Below are 25,491 nucleotides of genomic sequence, written 5' to 3'. Positions count from 1 at the left end.
AAAAATAATAATTATATTTTAAAAATAATAATTATATTTTAAAAATAATAATTATATTTTAAAAATAACTATTTATATATTAAAAATAACTATTTATATTTTAAAAATAAAAATAACTATTTATATTTTAAAAATAAAAATAACTATTTATATTTTAAAAATAAAAATAACTATTTATATTTTTAAAATAAAATAACTATTTATATATTTAAAATAATAAAAAGGATTTAGATTTTTAACATAATAAAAAGGATTTATATTTTTTAAAATAATAAAAAGTAACATTATTCTATGCTGTAAGTATCGCATTTACAATTTTAACGAGTTTATCTGGGTAAAGGAAGGTATTGGTTATAGGTGCCTTAAGGCCAGGGAATTCTACCATCATACTGGAACTAGTCACCGAAAGTTTACCACTGCACCGGGGGGATCACGTGGCTAAGTGGGTAAGACGCTAGCTCGCTAGCCTGGAGGTCGGGTGTTCGATCCCTGCATTGGCCGAGAAAGTTCATCCAGATTTTCCGGCGTGGTTCTCCCTTGTCAGTGATGCAGGACGGAGGGGCTGACAAGGAAAGCTGTCTAGTCGTTCGGATGGGACGAAAAACCGAGGTCCCGTGTACACATTGGCGTGCACGTAAAAGATCCCTTGACAGTTGGAATTCGATATAAGAGTAGCCCATAGTGCCGCTGTCCGGGCAAAATTTCCCTCATAGCACACTGTATGGCGTATGCCCGTCTTCATTAGCCCAGGTTAGGAGCAGAACAGTAGGACGTTAAACTCCATTTCATTTCATTTCATTTCACCACTGCATCGATTTTATATTGAATGAATTGTAGAAATGATTCCACTACTGGTGTCTTCAGTCTTGCTCCAATCACAGTAGTGAATCGTTCTAAGGCTTTCCTTTGAGAAAGTTAATTTCCATTAAACCGATACGAAACTGTACTGCACATAGCTTAACATATAATAAACCGATTCCTATAATTATATGATTTGATAAAACCCAACTGCTACGCGAAACTTCTGTCCATTTTCAACTGGCTGCTGATCGAGAAATAGAACACGCACGTGATTTCACGTCACTTCGAAAATATAGAGAAACTGTTCGGTGAGAACAGATTAAGATTTCAATGTTTTACTCTTCACTATTTGTAACATAATTACTTATTTCCATGCAAACTGGGTGATATGTTTTGAAAATGTTGCAATTGTACCTAATTTAACTTGCACACAGCCCCGAATAGTGTAACAATTGTAGCCGTAAATAAGACAATTATCACGGCTAAAAATATTGCAGCTGTGAATTTGTGTCCAGACCAGTGAATAAATCCCACATCCCCACTCAGTCATAAACTTGCATTTTGTAGAGCATTTCCGACAGTCTATTTTTCAAAATTTCCTTGGGGAGGTCCCCAATGGACTCGCTACTTTGGCGCTCACAAGGGGAATTCGTTGAGGTTCGCAAGTCTGTTCGTTTGACATTTTGTTCTCTGGTCGGATAAACTAGTGATCAGACGACGGACGGTATCTGGTCAGATCTATTTATCTCGACGATCGGTGCCTGACTGAATACTGTCAGACAGCATTTCTGGCAGTCTATTTTTCAAAATTTTCCGGGGGAGGTCCCCCATACCCTCCGTAAGGACTCCCTACTTTGACGCTCGTGATGTGGGCCTCGTCGAGATTCGCAAGTCCGTTCGTTTGACACTTTACATCAACGATCAGTGCCGAAATACTGCCAGGCTGCATTTCCAGCAACCTGTTTTTCAAAAATTTTAGTTGAAGCTCGTGTCTTTGCCCCCTTAACCTTGGACTTTGCCCCAGCTTTGCCCCTCCAATCACCGACGGCTGGCGTCGCCACTGGTCCAGACACACCTAGAAATGGTTCCACTCAAGCGCCAAACCACATATATTATTTTTTTTATTAAGTACAGCGCTCATCTACTCTTCGGGTAGTTCAGCTCTGAACGTAGCTAGGTCTCCGAGTGTAATGAGACCTACGTTCAGAGCGCCGCTGAACTACGCTACGGGCATCTGCTAACAACAGCGAGCCATGTCGCCTGTAAATGCCAGGGTCTCCTGGCTAAAAAGGTGACCGCCGAGAACCACAATTTGCCTTACGAAATATAACCTCAGGAAACGGAACCCTATTTAGACTATGAGTAGGCCCTAATATGACGCCATTTCCACTTAGATCTCGCCGATTTCTGCCACAGAAGAAACAGCCTGTGCACAGGCAGAAATGGCTTTTCTGTGGTACGTTATAGGACATGAAATGAAATGAAATGAAATGGGGTTTAACGTCCTACTCGTTATAGGACACATTAATGTTGATGCAAGTCACTGAGGTCTCGTAGGTTCCTGTCATAAAATAGAGTTGTTCTATGCACAAGAAAAGATGGATGGTGATATATATCCATGTAATAGTTGGTTTTATCACCAGTACAAACATAATGAACAATAAGTGACAAACTTTTTAACAACACAACACGTGACATTAATAACCCCTTTATTAAAGATGGTTACCATTTTTGAAAAAAAATGAACATTAATGTCACTGGGTTTTTTTTTATCATGTGAACATGTCTGGTATTAAAACTTTACTCACTTTTTAAAGGACATCACCTACTTGTGCATTGCATCTTATCAGATTTTGTTTTTCCATTTTATTTCACAGTAAAAATAATTGATACCAGCATGATGTGTTTGGGGAGAACATTACCCTATTAGGGCAGTGAATGGATGGTGTGAGAGAGAGAGAGAGAGGAGAATTGGGAAATTCATAACTAGACAGTGGGCCTATATCAAACATAGAATAAACCCTGACCAACTGACTAAAGACAGAGAGAGAAATGGAGTTTAACGTTCACTGACACAAACTAGGTCATTTCGGGACTAACATATGGTTTATTTTATTACAATAATTTGCTTGCGCGTGACTAAAGACAGAACTTATGATCTAAAGTGCAGAGACTAGACCACTCCACGACATCAGATCACTCATTTTGATTGTCATCATACAGAACAAATCAAAAAAAAATGAAATCCAATGAAATTGACAATGACAGGTATAAGTTTGAAATATAGCCTATAGCCATTCTATTTACAATTGACTTAAACATACATTATGCAAGAGCTAAATCTGCCTATTGCAGGTCTTTCTTTAGACCTGAAATATTATCTAAATCATTAATTAGACATTAATTAACTTATCCAGAACATAATCAACTCTAGATGGCATCGCTAGCCTGAGATATTTACTGGATTTGGATCCAATTTGATGCTCAACTTTCCTTCATGGTTTAATTATGAAATGGATAATGAAGACTTTTTTTTATCGTACCGACTTTAGTAATGATGATCGAGGCTAGGACGAAAATTCAATCGCTAAAATCTCAGTTCAAGTGGATCAATTTGACTGAAATTTTCAGCAAATTCCCGTTATATTATCTTGTTTTTAACTATTATAGTGAGAACTGCCAGCACTTTATCTAATCTCCCATAATGTATCTTTCATCTACAGATTTGAACTTATCGATGTAAACAGCTACAATAAATAGATACAAATATTAAAGACAAACCCACAAATCAAAAAAACTTTAAAAATACCATCCAAAACAAAAAGAATGAAAAGAAAATGCACATTATAAATTCTCATAGTTGTGTGGGGGTTGAATGGCCAAATGGTTAGCATGTGTATCATAGCACGCAGCTGGTTCGTGTTGAAGGTCGGATATTAAACCCCCATTTTATTTAATAACTTTCCTTGTAAGTCAACTGGGGGAGTTGTATCATAAGGTCTGCCATTGAGTCAACTGGCGTGGTTTTGATTCCCCACATGTAATTGACAAGGACTAGGGTTGCCTATCTAACCTCGTGTGTTTTCTCCGGGTCCTCCAGTTTCCTCCCACTGCTAAAGACCCCTACGTGCAAGCGAATTAATAAAATAAAATTAAACCATGTGTTAGTCCCGAAATGATTTAGTTTGTGTGGAGTGGAGTTAAACCCCATCTCTCTCTCTCTCTCTCTCTCTCTCTCTCTCTCATAGTTGAGAGAAATGAAACCAAGCTATAGCCTTTTAAACAAAGATATAATAGTTGATGTTTTTATGTAGGTAATTAAAACTGTCATAGATGTAGTTTATTTTCCAACTTTTACATGTTTTGTCAGACAGTGTTGGTTTGACATATAATATTATTTATGACGCCATGTCAATGGTCGCTTGATTATACTGATGCTGTTACATCTCCTACACTGTAAAAACATTGTAAAATTTACAGAGAGAGAGAGAAAGATATTTTGATTGGGTGTAGTGGTCCTTAGCTGTGGGAGGCAACCCATAGACCCTGAGGAAACCCACAAGTTTAGGCGGACGATCCTACTCCTAATTGTCACATACAATCCTGGGATTGAGAGAGAAAGAAATGGGGTTAAAGGTCCACTCAACACATGGGACTAACATATGGTTCAATTTTGTTTTAATAATTTGCTTGCGTATATGCATCTTTAGCAGTGGGAGGAAGCCCTTTAGAAAACCGGGGAATCGAAACCACGCCAGTTGACTCAATGACAGACCTTATGATACAACCCCCCACAGGTGACTCACGAGGAAAGGTATGAAATAAATGGGGTTTAACATCCTACCTTCAACACCAACCAGCTACGTGCATCTTATGACAGTAATATTTCCACACATACTTCATCGAATTTAAACTGTCAAGGCTTCTTTTATCTATGGGGGAAGGTCGATCGAGAGAGAGAGAGAGATGGGGTTTAACTCCACCTGACACAAACTAGGTCATTTTGGGACTAACATATGGTTTACTTTTATTTCAATAATTAGCTTGAGCGTAGGGGTCTTTAGCAGTAGGAGGAAACAGGAGGACTCAGAGAAAACCCACGAGGTTGGACAGGCAACCCTTCTCCTTGTGATACAGCGCACAGGTGCTAACCATTCAGGGTGAATGGTTAATGCTGCAGGTTGCATTACAAGGAGTAGTGTTGGCTGTACAACCTTGTGAATTTTCTACGGGTCCTCCAGTTTCCTCCCACTACCAAAGATCCCTATGCGCAACTAGAAAAGGAAATGAAATGAAATGGGGTTTAACGTCCGACTGTTCTGCTCCTAACCTGTGCTAATGAAGACGGGCATATGCCATACAGTGTGCTATGAGGGAAATTTTGCCCGGGCAGCGGCACTACGGCCTACTCTTATATCGAACTCCAACTGCCAAGGGATCTTTTACATACATGCCAATCCTGTATCAGAAAAGTAAGGGGTAAAACCCATTTGGTTTCATTTTATAAAGAATTCAAGATATTTTTTTATACCAGTCCGGGTCCTGTTCTAGTTTTTAATAGGCTATAATTTATCTTCCTGGTAGATATAGCCAGTAATTATGTCTTATATTTATAACGACCGAATCTTTTCATCTGTAAAATTATACGATATATATTATAAACCTGCACAAGTGCACGTCCCATGAACAAAATAAACCTGATACTATAGCTCGTCACAACAATTGCTTGAATACAGGATCTAAATGAGGATTGACAATTAGGGTTCAGTGTCCTACTTTTCTGCACTATCAAAGACAGGTAATCACCATGGCAGCGAAGCCACAGTAAGATGTTGGCTCGTTAAACTGGAGTTCCCGTGTTCGATCCCTTCGTTGACAGAGACAGATCTTCAGGATTTTCTGCACTATCATGGCTGTTGAAGACAGGCATTCACAATGGCAGGGGAGCCACGATGGCTCAGTGAGTAAGACCTTGGCTCATTAACCCTGAGATCCCGTGTACGATCCTCCGTTGGCTGAGAAAGTTCATCAGGATTATCCGGAGTGGTCCCCCCTTGTCTGTGGTGCAGGGTCTGGCAAGTCACTTGGATGGGACACTGCTAATGACCCCTACGTGCAAGCAAATTATTGCAATGAAATAAAACCATATATTGGTCCTGAAATGACCTAGTTTGTGTCGAGTGTAGTTAAAACCCATCACTGGTGTAGGATAAAAGGTCTGTCAAGGACAACTGTCTAGTCATTCGGATGGGACAAAAACCAAGGTCCTGTGTACACATTGGTGTGCACATTAAAGATCCCTTGGCAGTTGAAATTCGATATTAGAGTAGGCCGTAGTGCCGCCGTCCGGGCAAAATGTCCCCATAGTGCACTATAAAGTGTATGCCCATTAGTCCAGTCGGAGCGGAACAGTGGGACGTTCAACCCCATTTTATTTCATTTATGTTATATTTATAAACTTATTGACACCCCAACTTTCATTATTTTCTTGAAGTCCGCAGCATCAAATTGTGTCTTGTGGGACAGGACTAATAAAGACTGTATTGTAATTGTATGACGTTAGGTGTTCGGGATTATGTGACGTTATTGTTGATTTCGTAAGATTTAAATAAAATGGGTTTAGAATTACCAAGGACAAACAGTAATATATCACTGTCAACGTGTTGTGATTTGAATATATCGTTTTTTATGTTTTCTTGTTAGAATTAAGTTAGCGTAGCAGGGAAATAAATGTATGATTGTATGTACTGTGTGATTCTTTGTATATCTGAGGACAGATTTATATTGTTCTGTCTTGTGTGCTTGTTCATACATCAGGGGTCATATAAATTGTTCTGTCTTGTGTGATTGTTCATACATCAGGGGTCATATAAATTGTTCTGTCTTGTGTGATTGTTCATATATCTAGGGTCATATAGATTGTTCTGTCTTGTGTGATTGTTCATACATCAGGGGACATATAAATTGTTCTGTCTTGTGTGATTGTTCATATATCTAGGGTCATATAGATTGTTCTGTCTTGTGTGATTGTTCATATATCAGGGAACACCTAGATTATTCTGTCCTGTGTTACGTAGCCTGCAGGGAATTCTCTTTGGCACACTCAGGTAGACATGTATAAATTCCATGCCTGGGGTCGTGCATTTCATTTCTCGACAGTTTGAATTGTAAAATATATTTTAACAGTGTTATATTACAACAGGTCATACAACTCTTTATAATTTTTTACACGTGATGTATTTTATTGTAATTTTAGGACGGCAAGTGGAGAGCGTATTGGTGTGTTCTAAGGGGATCAACCATATTCATATTCACATCTCCTGAAACCATACAGGATAATGTAAGTTACTCTTTAATTAGTATTCTTGTTTATTTATTGTTCATTTTGGTTGCATTTGATCAACAGGTAGTAAGGGTGCAGGCATGGAATTAGTAAACTTTATCAGATCAAGATTGCATTTAATTGGTAGGCTTAATCCAGATTGCATTTAATTGGTAGGCTTATTCCAGATTGCATTTAATTAGTAGATTTAAGATTTAATCAGGGTTGCATTTAATCAATAGATGTAATCAGGATTACATGCAATTATTAAGCTTAATCCAGATTGCATTAAATTAGTAGATTTAATTCAGACTGCATTTGTTTTAGTAGGCTTTATCCAGACTACAATTAATTAGTGGACTTAATCCGGGTTGCATTCAATTAGTAGGCTTAATCCGGGTTGCAAATAATTAGTGGGCTTAATCCAGACTGCAAATAATTAGTGGGCTTACTCCAGGTTGCAATCAATTAGTGAGGCTTAATCCAGGCTACATTTAATTAGTAGGCTTAATCCAGACTGCATTATTTTAGTAGATTTTATCCAGGCTGCTTTTGATTAGTGGGCGTATTCTGGGTTGCAATAAATTAGTGGGCCTAATCCAGGCTGCATTTATTATAGGCTGATTCCTGACATTACATTTAATAAGTAGGCTTGATCAAGACTGCTTTTAATTAATAGACCTAATCAGTGCTGTGTCTGGCATTGTGCATAAGTTTTATATTTGAGGCCTTAGCTAAAAGAACTTGCTGAAATCTTAGATTGTTTTTTGGTGGCAGTGACAAGGGATCTGAGATTTATTTTGCAGAATCTGAGATTTATTTTGCAGAAGTGACGAGGGACTTGTGATTTTTTTCTAGCTAGCTCGTTATCATTACTCATGCATATCACCTTTTTATTATAAACTTATACAATATACCACTGTTCATAAGCATTAATTTATTGATGTGCCCTACAGCCTACTCATATTTCAATTTTTTATTGTCAAGAGTTGTTTTATGTGCTCGGCAAGATGTATATGGGACGTTGATTTATTCGTCACATCTGAGCGACTAGATGCTGCTGTACCCTGCCAGGCCCTTCATCCTGCACCAGGCTAGAACATCCCTAAGATTAATCTTGGGACAACCTGGTGAGGTAGCGAGCCCCTCACCCACTGAGCCACTGTGACTGGGATATACATTAAAGTGGGCTGCACAGAAATGTTGCTCTCTGAGCAATATTATTTTCTCTCTCATTGGACATGTAACCTTATCGAATTCCAACTGTGCAAATCAACTACCCCTCCCCCCCACCCCAAACCTATCTACCCCCCGCACCAAAAAAAGCCATATCCTCCCCCAAATACCCCCCCACCATACTCCCCCCCTCCAACATACCCCCCCCCCCCACATATCTTCCTCTTCCCCCACATACCCACACGTCTTCGCCCAACAAGCCATTTCTTCCCACCCCCATGCCTTACCTCAACTACACCATCCCCATCTTCCCCCAATAAGCCTTATGTCCCCCACAGCCCCCCCCCCTTCCCTCCACTACCCCCCTACCCTCCAATGCCTTCTCCACAATAACCCCCATCTTCCACCCTTAATCAACTTTTATGTCAAAATACATTTTAAATTTGTCTTTGTTTTAAAGACACTTGATTCTGGAATGTTTTTGCATTTTAATCCATCATTTTAATCCACCACGTCTCCGGTTAAATATATAATTTAAATAATATTTGCTTAATGTCGTTTCTGTTTTGATATACATTATATTATTATGGCACATATGAGACGTTTTCACAATTAATGACGTCTGTAAAACCAAATATAGGACTTCAATAAATCTCATTGCTCATGCCACATCATTTACGAAAATGGCCAGAAAATAAAAAATACTTTTATTGTGAAATGAAATGACATGAAAATGGGGTTAAAGTGAGTTTATCGTTTTACATTTTTGCATCAATGAAGTCATACATATGAAATAATATCCAATACCCTCTAGATATAAATTTTCGACCAAATTACCATATTTGGTTATAAAAGTCTCCCCCAATAAAACACATACGTATTACATTAAGAGAATAGATACCTGCGTGGAACAACTTCTCTCAGTGACAGTGAGTGTTATTAATTATAGTCATTATGCTGCATTAGACAATATCAATAATATCAATCACTCCACTGGACAATATCAATAATATCACTCAACTAGACAATATCAATAATATCAATCACTCCATTGGACAATATCAATAATATCAGTCACTCCATTAGACAATATCAATAATATCAATCACTCCATTAGACAATATCAATAATACCAATCACTCCACTGGACAATATCAATCACTCCATTAGACAATATCGATAAAACCAATAAGTCCATTATAGACAATATCAATAATACCAATCACTCCACTGGACAATATCAATCACTCCATTAGACAATATCAATCACTCCATATTGGACAATATCAATAAAACCAATAAGTCCATTATAGACAATATCAATAATACCAATCACTCCATATTGGACAATATCAACTAAATTAAAAAAAAGCCAAGCACGTCCATTGGACATTAGACAATATCAATAATACCAATCACTCCATTAAATGATATCAGTAAAACCCATCACTCCATTTTTGACAATATTACCCCCCCCCCCCCCCCGCCCCCCCCAAAAAAAAATGCCAAGCACATCCATTGGACAATATTAATAATACCAAGCGCTCCATTTTGGACACTATCAATAATACCAATCACTCCATTTAACAATATTAATTATAGCAAGCACCTGCATTGGATAATATTAATAATAGCGAGCACTCCATTTTGGACAATAGGCCTATTATATATTTAATTTGTATGTTGAGTCATTTTATTATAAATATATTGTATTCATCTGTTTGCTTTCATAGAGTCAAGCCACAAAACACACAACCAAATAAGCTTGCTCTGTTTATATGTTGAGTCAGTTTATTCTATTATTATGTTATTTATTATCTGCAGCATAAGGGAACGTTAGAGATCAACAACGACACAAGATTTATTGTTGGTGATTCAGACTTGAAGAAAGAGTCTTTCAGATTTGATCTACGGACCACCAAACATTTTAACAAATTTAAAGTAAGTATATAATAGTATATATATCGTCTGGGTTTTTTTTATTCAGAGAGAGAGAAACAGAGAGAGAGAGAGAGAGAGAGAGAAACAGAGAGAGAGAGAGAGAGAAACAGAGAGAGAGAGAGAGAGAGAGAGAGAGTAGAGAGAGAGAAACAGAGAGAGAGAAACAGAGAGAGAGAGAGAGAGAAACAGAGAGAGAGAGAAACACAGAGAGAGAGAGAGAGAGAGAGAGAGAGAGAGAGAGAGAGAGTAGAGAGAGAGAAACAGAGAGAGAGAGAGAAACAGAGAGAGAGAGAGAGAGAGAAACAGAGAGAGAGAGAGAGAGAGAGAGAGAGAGAGAGAGAGAGATTAAGAGAGAGAGAGAGAAATGAGGTTTAACGTCCACTCGACACAAACTAGGTCATTTCGGGACTAACATATGTTTTTTTTAAAATTCAATAATTCGCTTGCGCGTAGGGGTCTTTAGCAGTGGGAGGAAACCGGAGGACCCGGAGAAAACCCACGAGGTTGGACAGGCAACCCTACTCCTTGTCACGTACAACCGGGGATTCGAAACCACGCCATCCAACCCCATTTCATTTCATTCAGTACAACGTTGGCAGCTCATGCAAGATCCCCAAACAATTTGTTCATTTAGTATGACGATGGCAGCACGTGCAACATCCCCAAACAATGTGAAATCAAGATTATTGAAGATCGGGGGGGGGGGGGGCCAAATGGTTAGCATGTGTGCACTGTATAATAAGGTCTATGATTGAGTCAACTGGCGTGGATTCAATTCCCTGGTTGTACGTGACAAGGAAGAGGGTCGCCTGTTCGACCTCTTGGGTCCTCCCACTGCTGAAAAACCCTACGCGCAAGCAAATTATTGAAATAAAATTAAACCATATGTTAGTCCCGAAATGATCTAGTTTGTGTCGAGTGGACGTTATACCCCATCTTTCTCTATCTTTCACTGAAGACCGAGTTTTTCCCATAACACACTGCATGTCATATATCTGTCTTCATTAATCTGGTTGTTGGAGACAAGCACGACGACCGTTAAATCCCAGTCCATGTTATTTTCTGTATTTTGTTTCTGAGATATTTTCTGTTTTTATTTTGTCTGTGTTGTTCGGACATTAATGTCAGTCTGTCCTGACATTAATATGTAATTATGACATATCTTGATAGCTGTGATTTCATTCTGCGTAATTTCAGTGCAAGAAATTTTCTGAGCGTGAACTATGGCGAGCGTATATAATTGGAATATCCACGGTAAGAACTTTTCCATTTTTCTTTTCTGCTAATTATCTAAATACTATTATTAGTTAGAATACAGATGTGATGTCATCCTTTGATGTTGGCGTACCACATTGATCAGCAGTGAATATTCGCTAGTCCGCTACAATCACTGATAAGGATGACATCGATGTGGCTTAATGAGCCCCCAATATTAACTTTTTTCCTTCTGGAAATTAAATTCTAGAACATTTTGTTTTATGCATTAGAAAAATAAATAAAGGTGTTAGAAGTATATGTAGGTAAAAAAATATGTCCAATTTAGTGTAAATGGGTATGTGAAATGAGTAAAAAGCACCATTCTGCCCGAACCGGGAGTGTCTTATGTAAACAATGCTCGTGCCATTAAGCCAATGATTGACTCTGTGTGATGTGACATCACATGATAAAGCAGTTATCTTTTACAGAGCTATTAGTCTTCGCAATCCCCTGTGAAACAGATTGGTTGGGGTACCATTATTTCAATGTGCCAAGCGTACATTATTTATACTAGTTAAAATATTGGATCTGTGTCCGTGTGTCGTATTTCATTGAAATGCGCGCGCTTGATAGTCTTGTGTATGACATTGCGTAATATGTAATTATATAGCCCTCGTGCTAATGAACTCTTGCAATATCAATATATTACGCAATGTCTCAGCCGTGACCATTAAACTACACTTACTTTCCTTTTTTACCTAACTGTTATTGTTATTAGACATACATTATTCAAGAGCTAAATCTGTGTATTGCAGGTCTTCTTTAGTCCTGAAATGTTATCTAAATTATTAATTAGACATTATTCAAGAGCTAAATCTGCCTATTGCAGCTCTTTCTTTTGTCCTGACATGTTATCTAAATTATCAATTAGACATTTATTGAAAAGACCTTAATCAACTCTAGATGTCATAGCTAGCCTGTGATATTTACTGGATTTAAATGCGATCTGCTGCTCAACGCTCATTGATGATTAAATCCAAAAATGGATAATCGAGGCTATGTTTTTTTATTGTACCAATTTTAGTAATGATGATCGAGGCTAGGCCTGACATTAAATAGCTAATATCTCAGTTCAAAGTAATTCTGCATATAAAAGAGACAATTAAGGGACAGGACGGTAAAAAGGACCCCCAAAACTAGAACTGTTCCCTGTATAACCGGTACATATAGTAACATGTCTATCTAACCTTGTGGATATTTGTCTGGGTTCTACAGAAAGCAGGGACATTGAAACCCATTCATTTCAGTTTTTGATTTAAGCCATTCACACATATAGATAAGTAACTTTTCCAATAGCTAGTCAGAAACTCAGTATGACAAGACCTTGGACCTGAACGGCCTCCTAACCAACAGTAACAAACAGATACCTGGGGCGGCCGATGTACCAGCTTCTCGGTATTTTAGCCAGTTTTTCAGGTGCAAGGGTCATAAGGGTTCATAATATTACCCAAAAAATTTTTTTGTCCATTTTTACCCCTTCGAGGCTAGTATATAGGCATATAGGCTAATATCGCAGACCTCAGGAGAGTGGGAGATGGGTGCAGGCGGTGTGCCACACCAGGGCCCATAGATTCTATGGGGCCCATGAATATCAAAGTTCAAGTCTGCTAGTGAATCATCTAGATATGACCAGTGTTGGAGAGGGAAGGGGGGGGACAAAGAGGTCTTGCCCCAGCACATTTTCTTCCTCTCAAGGGCCCGGTAATATCGTTCCGGGTTTCGGTGTCCAATGGGTTAAAGACAATTTGATATAGAACAGTAATAAAAACCTAGAATACCCATTTACACCTGATAATAAAAACCCCAAAGGGTTAAAAACAATTTAATATAGAACAGTAATAAAATATAGATTACCCACTGAAAAGGGATAATAAAAAACCCTGTTCAGGATGTTTATGACTATAAAAACTAAAATGCAATTTGATATTAACGTAATGTAAGCATTTTAAAAAACTTCCTGATTTACATATTGAAATAAATTTAGGTCAAGACGGTTATCAGGTAAATATATTTGAACAAAGAGAAATAAAACCAGGAAGGTTTATCGGTGTCAAATCTAGTCAATAGTGAAATATCTTAGCTGAAAAAAAACATGTCTATTAGATTTTTTAATATGTAGTAACTAGAGAGAAACTAGGTCATTTCGGGACTAATATATGCATCCATTTTATTTCAATAACATGTTGGGGGGTTGGATGGCCGAATGGTTAGCACATGCGTGCTGTATCATAAAGTCTGTCATTGAGTCAACTGGCATGGTTTCGAATCCCCAGTTGTATGTGACAAGGAGTAGGGTCGCCTGTCCAACTTCGTGGGTTTTCTCTGGGTCCTCCGGTTTCCTCCCACTGCTTAAGACCCCTACGCGCAAGCGAATTATGGAAATAAAATTGAACCATATGTTAGTCCCGAAATGACCTGGTTTGTGTCGAGTGGATGTTAAACCCCATTTCTCTCTCTCTATCTCAATAACATGCTCGGATGGGTCTAAAACTAAAAACCAGTGAACACATTGGCATGCACATAAAAGATCCCTTGTCCCACCATGACAGTGAAGCAGGACGGAGGGCCGGGCAAAGGACAATGAATAGTCGTTCGGATGGAAAAAAAACACAAGGTCCTGTGTGCATAATATTGGTATGCACATAAAAGATCCCTTGTTAGTTGGAATTCAATATAAGATTAGACCGTAGCACCGTTGTCTAGGCAAAATTTCCCTCATAACACACTGCATAATGTATGCCTGTCTTCATTAGCCATTCGATACAGACAAGTAGGATGTTAAAACCCATTTCATTTCATGTCCAGAGGTTGGGTGTTCAATCCCTGCATTGGCCGAGAAAGTTCATCCAGATTTTCCGGGGTGGTTCCCCCTTGTCAGTGATGCAGGACGGAGGGCCTGACAAGGACAACCGTCTAGTCGTTCGGATGGGACAAAAAAAAAAACGAGATCCCGTGGCAAATTGGCGTGCACGTAAAAGATCCCTTGACAGTTGGAATTCGATATAAGAGTATGCCACAGTGCCACTGTTCGGGCAAAATTTCCTTCATAGCATACTGTATGGCATATGCCCGTTTTCATTAGCCCAGTCGGAAAAGAACAGTAGAACGTTAAACACCATTTCATTTCATTTTTCACTTTATGTCCCCTCAAATTTTAAATAAACTTTTTGCAGAGTAAAATGTATTTCTATATACAGGTACCCCTTAGTTTTATTTCTGTCATGGTGATGTGTTTAACCACATTGATGAATTTGTTTGAGAAACACCACAAAAAAATGAAATATATGACATATATCAGACAACAAGTACAAAGGAATTCTGTCTCGTTGATTGATGTGAAACTTGTTTAATATAAGGTTAAAAATAAAGTATCGAACTAGGATGACCTCATATTAATTCTGTCTTCGTTAATTCGATAGGAGTAGAACAGTAGGACATTAAATCCCCACTATATTTCATTTAGTGTTGGGCCTTGCTCTATTGAATTAGTGTTGGGCCTAGCTGTATTTAATTAGTGTTGGGCCTAGCTGTATTTAATTAGTGTTGGGCCTAGCTCTATTTAATTAGTGTTATACCTAACTCTATTTAATAAGTGTTATGGTTCATTCTCACCCAGCTCAAAACTTAAATAATCATGTTAGCGTGACTAAGGTGTTAATTGGAATTTCTAAAGAAGGATTAGCTGTAGTCTGTTTCACATTGGGCACTGTTTATTTCATTAGGTTAAACCTAATAGTAAAACAAAATCACTTGATAATGTTTTATTCAACATTTATTATAGTAAAACATGTTTATTTTAACACTTTTAATGTAAATGGAAAAACTTAATATAAAAAATAAATAACTAAATAGCACTATGAAATGAGCATCAACATTAAAAATATATATTTCATATGGGCATAAACATTTCATACTTTTTACTCTAAATGGACAAGATGAGATACCGCATCTACATAAAGCATGATGTCTCTTTGACCATTTCGGAACTGATCTTTCAATGCTTGAAGTCTCTCTTCTGGTTCACGTAGGCTTTCTTCTTTGGCCTGGAAATGCCGTTAGCACTGAGCTGTACAATTCTTATTCCAGTCAGCGTCTGCTCTCTTTTCAGCACAGTAGGTTTTAATTGAACCAAATTGATTCATTACTTTGTAAAAAATCACTCATTAAACACAGTTCACATGACACTTATTAAACACAGTTCACATGACACTTATTAAACACAGTTCACATGACACTTATTAAACGGTTAATCCATATCTAATTAGGTGAACACATTTCAGCTAAAGACCATAATCCCCCAGCCCTAAACCCTTAATCCCCTTAATCAATATTTTGAGCTGGATGAGAACACCCCAGTGTTATACCTAACTCTATTTAATTAGTGTTGGGATAAGATGTATTTGATTAGTGTTATGCCTAGCTCTATATGATTAGTTTTGGACCTAGCTTTATTTAATTAATGTTGGGCCTAGCTCTATTTAATTACTGTTGGGTCTAGCTCTATTTCTTCATAAAGATTGAATTGTAAGTTTCTGCCAGATTTGTTTTCAATTTGGTGTGATGCCTTGGGGGTCATGAGAGAAAGACAAATCCTACCGATTTTTAATATTCCACGAGTACGACCTTTTGTTCACAAAGTGGGTTAAAATATTAAATTTAAGCAAAGATCGATTGTGACTCCATAAAATAAATCAACACATCAAAGGACATAAAATCGACAATTTTGTTTTTGTCCTGGATAAATCTGAGGTGCCAATACTAGGCCAATTCGAGACTGACACCCACGTACAAGCGAATTTTTTAAAGATACATTATGCAAGAGCTAAATCTGCCTATTGCAGGTCTTTCTTTAGGCCTGAAATGTTGTCTAAATTATTAATTAGACATTAATTAACTTATCCAGACCATAATCAGCTCTAGATGGCATGGCTAGCCTGAGATATTTATTGGATTGGAATCCAATCTGCTGTTCAACGCTCATTGATGATTAAATCAAAAAATGGATAATCAAGACTTTAGTAATGATGATCGAGGGTGGATCAATGTGATCGAAATTTTCAGCAAATTCCCTTTACATTATCTATTATTTAACTATTATAGTGAGAACTGCCAGCTCTTTATCTAATCTTCCATCATGCCCCTTTAAATAGACAAATAGTGTATCATTATTTAAAAATTTCCTGCATTGAAGAAAACATTTCTTATTGAATAGGCCGGTTTTCTGTACCACCATAATTAGATAAATAAAAATTACATGGCATTTGTTTGCTCACATTTCTCCATCTTTTCACAACATCACAAACCATCATTTACATGAACGAATCTTATTTATTTAAGATACTCTTATAGAAAAACCTAGATTGTCATAGCAAATTAAAATTTTACAGTTTGTATGGCCACATAGTTTTGAATTTTTATTCTTGGAAACAACAGTTTAAACTTTGTTTCTGAATAAGTACTTGCTCGCGCACCCTACCGCTTTGTGTTCCACCATTTTATATTGCCACATTTTAAAGTTTTGAAATGTTAAACAATTTTTATTTATCGAGAATAGAAATTAATTATTTGTTTTGGCCCACCTACTAGTATAAAATTATAGAATTTGTTTTGGTAGCTTTGAGAATCTGTCTTATGTTTAAGACAAGATGTTTATTATATATTCTAGAATAAGAGTTTGGGCGGGGGTGGGGGTGGATGTGCTTTAGATCACAAGGTTTGTCATTGACTCAAGTGACATGGTTTCAAATGCCCACTTACATGTGACAATGAGTCAGATCACCTGTCCGACCTTGTGGGTTTTCTCCGAGTCCTCTGCTTTCCTCCAACTTCTAAAGACTCCTACGCGCAAGATAATTATGGAAATAAAATTGAAGCCAATGTTAATCCTGAAATTGCCAAATTTGTGTTGAGTAGAGGTTGACCCCCCCCCCTCTCTCTCTCCCTCTCTCTCTCTCTCTCTCTCTCATTTACATAGGGTTTTTAAACAATGGCCTTTAAATTGTCAAGTTTGTTTAAGACCACTGTAGAGAATTCATCATAGCTGTCATAATGTCATACGCTATACTAAATATAAGACACAATAAATGGTGACATATCACAGCTTTATTTTATGGTGTTATGATTTAAAATAAGACATCTGCATCCTGCCCAGGCAGACAACTACTCCACAGGTAGAACACTAGTCTGTCAGTGGCAGTTGACACACATGGCATACCAGCGCCATCTGCATCCTGCCCAGGCAGACAACTACTCCACAGGTAGAACACTAGTCTGTCAGTGGTAGTTGACACACATGGCATACCAGTGCCAGATCCCTCAAGCTTTAGGAACCCCCCTTAGTCTAATTAAAGGACAATATGTGATAGAGCTGGTTAAACACATTCCAAATATAGTTTTAACACAGAGATTATTGCTACGATAGCTGAGTAATACAGGTTTCCTGAATCGGAAGTGACGAACGCCAAAGGAAAACACGAGTCATCTCTCTATATAACTGACTGATGTGACGAGTGATAACGGATATACAGGCGAATTTCTGCTCACTAATAAGACCTACAATAGGCAGATTTAGCTCTTGCATAATGTATGTTTAAATTATTATCTGTGAATTTCTATTTATACAGGGTTACAGATGGTACTCTATAAATCTCCATTATTATTATTATTATTGTTATTGTTATTATGATTGTTATTGTTATTATTATTATTGTTATTGTTATTATTATTGTTATTATTATTGTTGTTGTTATTATTATTGTTATATTTCTACAGGGTTCAATACCAGATGATCTTGATTTAATGAAGGGCCAGATTTGTATGATTAGAGATGAAATAGAACAGTTTCACCAAAACAGAAATCAGCCATTGTTGCCTAGACGACGGCTTGAAAGTGACAGTTCTCCCTCTCCCTCTGGTGGGAGTGTAAACTCCGGCTTCTCTAATCCCGAAGATAGTATAGACGAAAAATTCGCTGTTTATCTAGAAATGAATAACCCAAGTAATGGTGGACCGTTTATGGTAAGAAAGGATTTATATCGCCAACATTCTAATGTGAATCTATTGTCGTCGCCCTGTTTGTCACAAATTTGATTCGATTTTGATGAAAATTGAAATATGGGTTTAAATCCCAAAGATCTTGGTTCCTGTCGATATTGGCATGTATCGGACCGTAAAATCCTGGATTATGGCCCCTTATTGTACAGAAATCGCTTTTTTAGCTTGTTATCAGTCCATCTTTTGCAAAATGTGGGCATATCTTGAATGATAATTGCATGTTTCAGTTTTAATAAAAGATAAAGAGGAAAATGGGATTTATCTTCCAATTGCCACAAACTAGGTTGTTTCGGTACTAACATATGGTACAACTTTAAGACCCTTACTTGCAAACGAATTATTGAAATAAATTTGAACCATATGTTAGTCCCGAAATGAACTAGTTTGTGTCTAGTAGCCATTAAACCTCTCTCTCGCTCTCTCTCTCTCTCTATCTCTCTCACTCATGTTCTAAACCTAATAATATCTATGATAAGACAACCAATCAGTAATCAAAGTCATTCAAAAAATTTATCGATCAAGGTAATTCAATGTTTTATTTTCATCCAGTTTAAATCTTTTAAGTTGATCATCAGAATTAAAGCATGAATATTTTACTATCCTTCATCCTTTTTTTTTCAGCGGCATAAATTTTGGAATGAACATGATCGGACAGATGTTCCTAGGTAGGTGTAATCTATTTTGATTAGAATCAAGAGGCGTTGTTTGCCTTGGTTGTTGGCACTGCTACTTGCGATGGAAATGGTACCGAGGTTAGCGAGTTAGATGTGTATACACATGTTCGAACCTCACTCTAGCTGTATGTCAAGTCCTTGTGTCCTAGTAACCTAAGGACAGTTACATGTTTGAATCTAGCTGTGAGAACGTAACTAAAAACGCTGAGATATACTGATGTGCTTGTTTTTAGCTACGATTGGATGCCTTTAGTTCCAAGTGGCAAACTCAATTTCTTTATTAATGTATGTACCATCTTAAAAATAAGTTAATTTTATACTATTAGTATTTATTACACATACACAGCCCAATCTACTGAAACAACATTCATTTATCAGCATATTAAATCAAGCGTTGTTTTTATTAAAATTGATTCGGACGTTCATAATTACGGCGTATTACTACTGTGCAACTCTGATCAGATTAGTACTTTGATTGGCTATTGCACACGAGGCCCCACTTTATGTGTTACAGACGTAAATTTAAAATGTCGGAAAAAGCAATCTGTCGCTTTGATTTAAAAAGAGGAGATTTGTACCCGTGTCAGGTAGAATTTTCTGCTTAATTGTAGTTGGATGTGGCAGAAATATTATAAATAACAATAATCAATCATTGTTTTGATTAAAAATATTGTCAATTTTTTTTACAAATGCTGAGTGCGAATCGCTCCTGCATGTGCTACATTGAAGTTAATAGCATCAACTCTTATCTCGAAACACGGAGGATTGAGAGATAAGGTTTGTTATCTAGTTTGAATCTTACTCTGGCTGTGTCGCGAGTCCTTGTAATGAAAAAGTTTGGATGGGACAAAAACCGAGGTCCCGTGTACACATTGGGGTGCACGTAAAAGAACCTGTAACAGTTGGAATTCGATATAAGAGTAGGCTGTAACGCCGCTGCCCGGGCAAAATTTCCCTCATAGCACACTGTATGGCGTATGCCGGTCTTCATTAGCTCAGTCGGAGCAGAACAGAAGAACATTAAACCCTATTTAATTTCATTTTTTGATAACTTTGTTTTGTTTTCAGTTGGTTTTTTGTGAACTGTACGCGTGAACTTGCAGAGAAGATTTTGAAGAAAAATCCTGAGTTTGGTAATACGTTGATGAGAGAAAGCTGTAGCTATCGGGGGAACGGAAGTTACACCATTACTAAACACGTAAATATTGGAGGGTGTGTACTAATTCTTATTATTATTATGATCATAACATATTGATTTGATATTTATTTGTTTATTTCTTGCAATGTCTGTGTATTTTGTCTTGTCCCGAAGGTTTGTTTGCATGTAGTGCTGTCCACCTTGTACTTGCTTACTATTTGATTCTGTCATTGAGTCAAGTGGCGTGGTTTCGATTCCCCGCTTGTACTTGACAAGGAGTAGGGTTGTCTGTCCAACCTCCTGGGTTTCCTCTTGGCTCTCCGGTTTCCTCCCACAGCTAAAGACCCCTACGCACAAGTGAATTATTGGAATAAAATTGAAACACATGTCAGTCCCGGAATGACCTAGTTTGGGTCGAGTGGAGGTTAAATCCCATTTCTCTCTCTCTGTAGATGTAAACAACATAAAAGTGAAAAGTACTGTGTCTATTGTAGTTCTAATTAGACTATTTATAAATCTAGACTGTTATTCCCCTTGTCAGTGATGCAGGATGGAGGGCCTGACAAGGACAGCTGTCTAGTCATTCGGATTTGACGAAAAAATGAGGTCCCATGTACATGGCGTGCACGTAAAAGATCCCTAGACAATTGGAATTCGATAGAAGAGTAGGCCATAGTGCCACTGTCCAGGCAAAATTCCCCTCATAGCACACCGTATGGCGTATGCCCGTCTTTATTAGCCTAGTTCGGAGTAGGACATTAAACCCCATTTCATTTCATTTCATTTAGACTGTTATCGCCAGTATAATAAATTCAATATTTATACATCTGATGTTGTAGGGATTCATTGGTACATTTTGAAGTAATAAGAGTTGCCGCTGGTTACAAGATCAATGCTGAGAATGCAGTGAGTTATTTATCTTCAGATTTCACTTTATGTCCACAAATACTTAATAAATATCTACAAATATTTAAAGATACATTATGCAAGAGCTAAATCTGTCTATCGCAGGTCTTTATTTAGGCCTGAAATGTTTTAGAAACTGTTAATTAGACATTTATTAACAAAACAAGACCATAATCAAAAAATGGGAAAGCGAGGTTAAGTCTCGATTATCCCAGTGCCCTGGTTACCACAATGCACACATCTTGTCAAAACTACAAACAGTGATAACTTGGCTCAGAATGAAGTAATTTGAATGAAATTTTCAATATTTTCATTTTATATTATCTATTTTTGAGCTATTATAGGAAGAATGATCAGCTCTTTATCTAAATCTTACATAATGTATCTTTAATATCATGCATGTCTATACACTGTGAATGAGTGCAGTTAGTCATAGTATGTTTTTTCCTTATAAATATAACGGAAAAGACTTCTTGTATCGGGATAGACTAAACAAAAGGTGTTTTGTTAAAATTATATTGCGTAATCGTTTTTTATGCTTTAATGGTATTCAAACATTTATTTAGACAACTGAAGACAAATTAATGACTTTGATATATCTACAGTTACTTTATTGATATATCTACAAAAAATTTATTGATATATTTACAAATAATTTATTGATATATCTACAAAAAATCTATTGATATATCTACAAATACGTAATAAATTCTCCTCCATACACTCAACAATTGAAATAATAATAACCATATTTTCTCAAAATGACTGGTTGGGTGGTTGTATTGTGTGACGCATGCACTTTAGATCATAAGGTCTGCCATTGAGTCAAGTGGCATGGTTTCAAGCTCACAATTGTTTGTGTCAAGTAGTAGGATCGCCTGTCTAACCTTGTAGTTTTTCGCTGGGCCCAAGGTTTTCTCCCACAGCTAAAGACATATATAGTGCCGCCGTCTGGGCAAAATTCACCTCATAGCACACTGTATGGCGTATGTCCGCCCTCATTAGCCCAGTCGGAGCAGAACAGTAGGACATTAAACCCCATTTCATACCATTGTTTTTATTTCAGCCACAAATCTCCACCTATTTATCTGATGTTATGACACATTTTGTCCACCTTTCTGTTAATAAAATTGAACCATATGTTAGTCCTGAAATGACCTAGTTTGTGTTGAGTAGACATTAAACCCCACTTCTCTCTCTTGTCTCAAAAGGACCCAAGTCATTAATTTATCTGTTTGTTTTATTTCAGCCACAAGTATCCACCTGTTTGTCTGATGTCATGTCACATTTTGTTCACCTGTCTGGAGCACAAGCTACCAAACTCTTCCTGACAAATAACCTGAAAAAATTAGGACTAGATAATCCCGACTATCAAACAAAGATTGTTACCCAACGACCAGGTTCGAATTTCATCTTTTTTTTTTTTACATATTCTTTAAAGTAGGAGCCCTGGTGGCTCAGTGTGTCAGGCACTGGCTCACCAACCAGGAGGTCGAGGGGTTGATCCTGGTGTTGGCTGTGAAAGTTCTTCAGGATTTTCCAGACTGACGGTGACTCAATGAGTAAGACATTAGCTCGCTAATAGGGGGGGTTGGATGGCCGAATGGTTAGCACATGCGTGCTGTATCATAAAGTCTGTCATTGAGTTAACTGGCGAATTATTGAAATAAAATTGAACCATGTGTTAGTCCCGAAATGACCTAGTTTGTATTGAGTGGACGTTAAACCCCATTTCTCTCTCTCTCCAGCTCGCTTACCTGGAGGTCTCGTGTTCAATCCCTGCATTGGCCGGCAAGGTTAAGCCTTGTCAGTGATGCAGGACAGAGGGCCTAGCAAGGGAAAAAAAGGAGGTCCCATGTACACATTGACGTGCACGTAAAAGATACTTTGGTAGTCGGAAGCCGATGTAAGAGTTGGCCGTAGCACTGCCGTCCGGGCAAAATTTCCCTCATAGCACACTGGCAAAAAAAAATAGACTGGATGGTACAAAAAAAACCAACATGAGTTCCCATGTATACCATGGGTAGCATGTTGGAAAAAAACCCCAACAATTCAAAATCGAAGTATCACTGTCCGTGCAAAATTTCCCACATAGCACACTGCATGGCACATGCCCATTTTAACTAGCCCAGTTGATACAGAAACATAAGACGTTAAACCCCATTTCATTCCTTCATGTATGCTCATGTTGGTCTCAAAATTTCAGATGATTCATTTTAGGGAGACATAAAGTACTATTTAATTTTCACTTTTTAAATTTGGTATAATTTCATCAAATAAATTTAATACCATGGTTATTTAATACAGGGTTCCCATGGTTATCTAATACAGGGTTACCATGGTTATTTAATACTAGGGTCGCCATGGTTACTTAATACTAGGGTTACCATGGTTATTTAATACTAGGGTTGCCATGGGTACTTAATACTAGAGTTACTATAGTTATTTTGTTTTCAGTAGATAAAGAAAGTGGAGAAGAAGAAGGTGATTGTGAGTATTGTGCTTCAATATGTTTCTATTTATATTAGTTATTTAAAACAGAATATTCAGGCTCTTGGGTGGCCGAATGGTTTAAATTGTATGCATTAGATTATAGGTCTGTCATTGAGTTAAGTGGCGTGGTTTCGATTCCTCGCTTGTACGTGACAAGGAGTAGTATCACCAGACTAACCTCTTGGGTTTTCTCCAGGTCCTCCGATTACCCCACCACAACTTAACACAGCTATGCACAAGAGTATTATTGAAATGAAATTGAACCATATGTTAGTCCCAAAATGACCTAGTTTGTGTGTGTGTGTGTGTGTGTCTCTCTCTCTCTCTCTCTCTCTCTCTCTCTCTCTCTCTCTCTCTCTCTTTCAATTACTAAATGTTTTTGATATATTTAATATATTCCATATATTTTGTTATCTTAGCATATGAAGAACCACTTCCAGCAATTGATGGTAACAAAACTTTACCCAACAGACTAGACCTGTCAAGTATGTTTTTTCACAGACTTTTTCTTGCACATTAGCTTCAGGTCCTGAATTCACAAAACATTCTCAGACTTAAGTTATGAATTAACTTGACTTCCAATCACTATTTATGAGAAATATCTTAGATCCAAAAATACAAAACTTTGCACATATAAGTTTCTTATTGATGTATTTGATGTATTAAAACAACAAATTTTTTATAAAGGACTATATTTTAGTTAAAATAAGACAGAACAGTTTTGAGTAAATTCGTAACTTAAGTCTGAGAATGTTTTATGAAACTGGGGCCTGAGTTTATAGACCTAATTTTTTTTTCAAAGTCTCTGAACATTCTTTGCAATTACTAGACAAGTAATTTTAAAAAAAAACCATCAAATGAATGAATAAATAGATTAATAAATAAATAAATTCCTCACAAGGTTGTATCTTAATATATTTATAAACCGTATTTTAGTTATCAAGGGATTCCCCAATCACTCAAGGGATTCCCCAATCACTCAAGGGATTCCCCAATCACCAAGGGATTCCCCAATTCCTCAAGGGATTCCCAAATCCCTCAAAGGATTCCCCAATCCCTCAAATGACAATCAGAGACTTTAAAACTAAAAACTAATACTCTATGTTTTATTACTGATTTTAATTTCGCTTTTTACAAAATTGCTGTTTTAAACATTTGTTTGCAATAAACTTGTTGTGTGTGGTGTCCACATGTTGATGTAGATAGATTTAAAGATTTATTTGCAATAGTGTGATGTAGATACCTTTTAAAAAATAACACTTCTTTTTGAGTTATCATAAACACAAAACTTTGTGTGGATTTTAGAATATTAGACTAACAAAACTGAAAGCCTGTTATTTAGTGAGTCATTTTAAAATTCGTCAATTCCCAGATTTTTGTTCTACCTAATAAATATATTAGTTTAGCAATTGGATTAAAATACAGACATATATTTCATTTCGTTTTTTTTTTATACTTTTGATCTCCTACACTACATGAAGATCTGTCCAGTTGTACTGGAAAGTCGCGCCAGGGGTCATATGAGTGCCTTTTGACCCTATGATGTCAGACATTGATTAATCAATTAGCATTGATGTTTTTAGTGGTTTACCTACAGTTCCGTGCATCGCACGACAGTAACTCGCTGTAACAGACCGTTTCATTGGCTAATCCCTCACTTCAGCCAGAAAGTCGGTAATATAACAACTCTACCAGATCCTAGTGTAATAAAGACAAGTAAAACAAAATTT

The 25,491-nt window shown here is 37.1% G+C and overlaps 1 protein-coding gene across 6 annotated transcripts in view; it reads left to right on the top strand.

Annotated features, from left to right (window-relative positions):
• LOC126817096 (tight junction protein ZO-1) overlaps positions 1 to 25,491 on the top strand; it is a 55,189-nt gene that overhangs the window by 15,687 nt on the left and 14,011 nt on the right. For 4 of the 6 annotated variants that reach the window (XM_050543901.2, XM_050543899.2, XM_050543903.2 and 1 more), the window contains exons 2-11: positions 7,058 to 7,141; positions 10,124 to 10,240; positions 11,438 to 11,494; positions 18,269 to 18,514; positions 19,172 to 19,215; positions 20,293 to 20,436; positions 21,202 to 21,268; positions 22,518 to 22,668; positions 23,726 to 23,758; positions 24,181 to 24,246. In XM_050543901.2, the coding sequence (XP_050399858.2) occupies positions 7,058 to 7,141; positions 10,124 to 10,240; positions 11,438 to 11,494; positions 18,269 to 18,514; positions 19,172 to 19,215; positions 20,293 to 20,436; positions 21,202 to 21,268; positions 22,518 to 22,668; positions 23,726 to 23,758; positions 24,181 to 24,246 (1,009 nt within the window). The remainder of the gene's footprint in view (positions 1 to 7,057; positions 7,142 to 10,123; positions 10,241 to 11,437; positions 11,495 to 18,268; positions 18,515 to 19,171; positions 19,216 to 20,292; positions 20,437 to 21,201; positions 21,269 to 22,517; positions 22,669 to 23,725; positions 23,759 to 24,180; positions 24,247 to 25,491) is intronic. The other 2 variants (XM_050543902.2, XM_050543898.2) reach the window with 1 other exon arrangement.

The sequence above is a fragment of the Patella vulgata genome, chromosome 4 (assembly GCF_932274485.2).
Source record: "Patella vulgata chromosome 4, xgPatVulg1.2, whole genome shotgun sequence".
In the NCBI taxonomy this organism is placed as follows: domain Eukaryota; kingdom Metazoa; phylum Mollusca; class Gastropoda; family Patellidae; genus Patella; species Patella vulgata.
The sequence above is the reverse complement of the archived record's forward strand: the minus strand, read 5'-3'. Positions and strand labels throughout refer to the sequence as shown.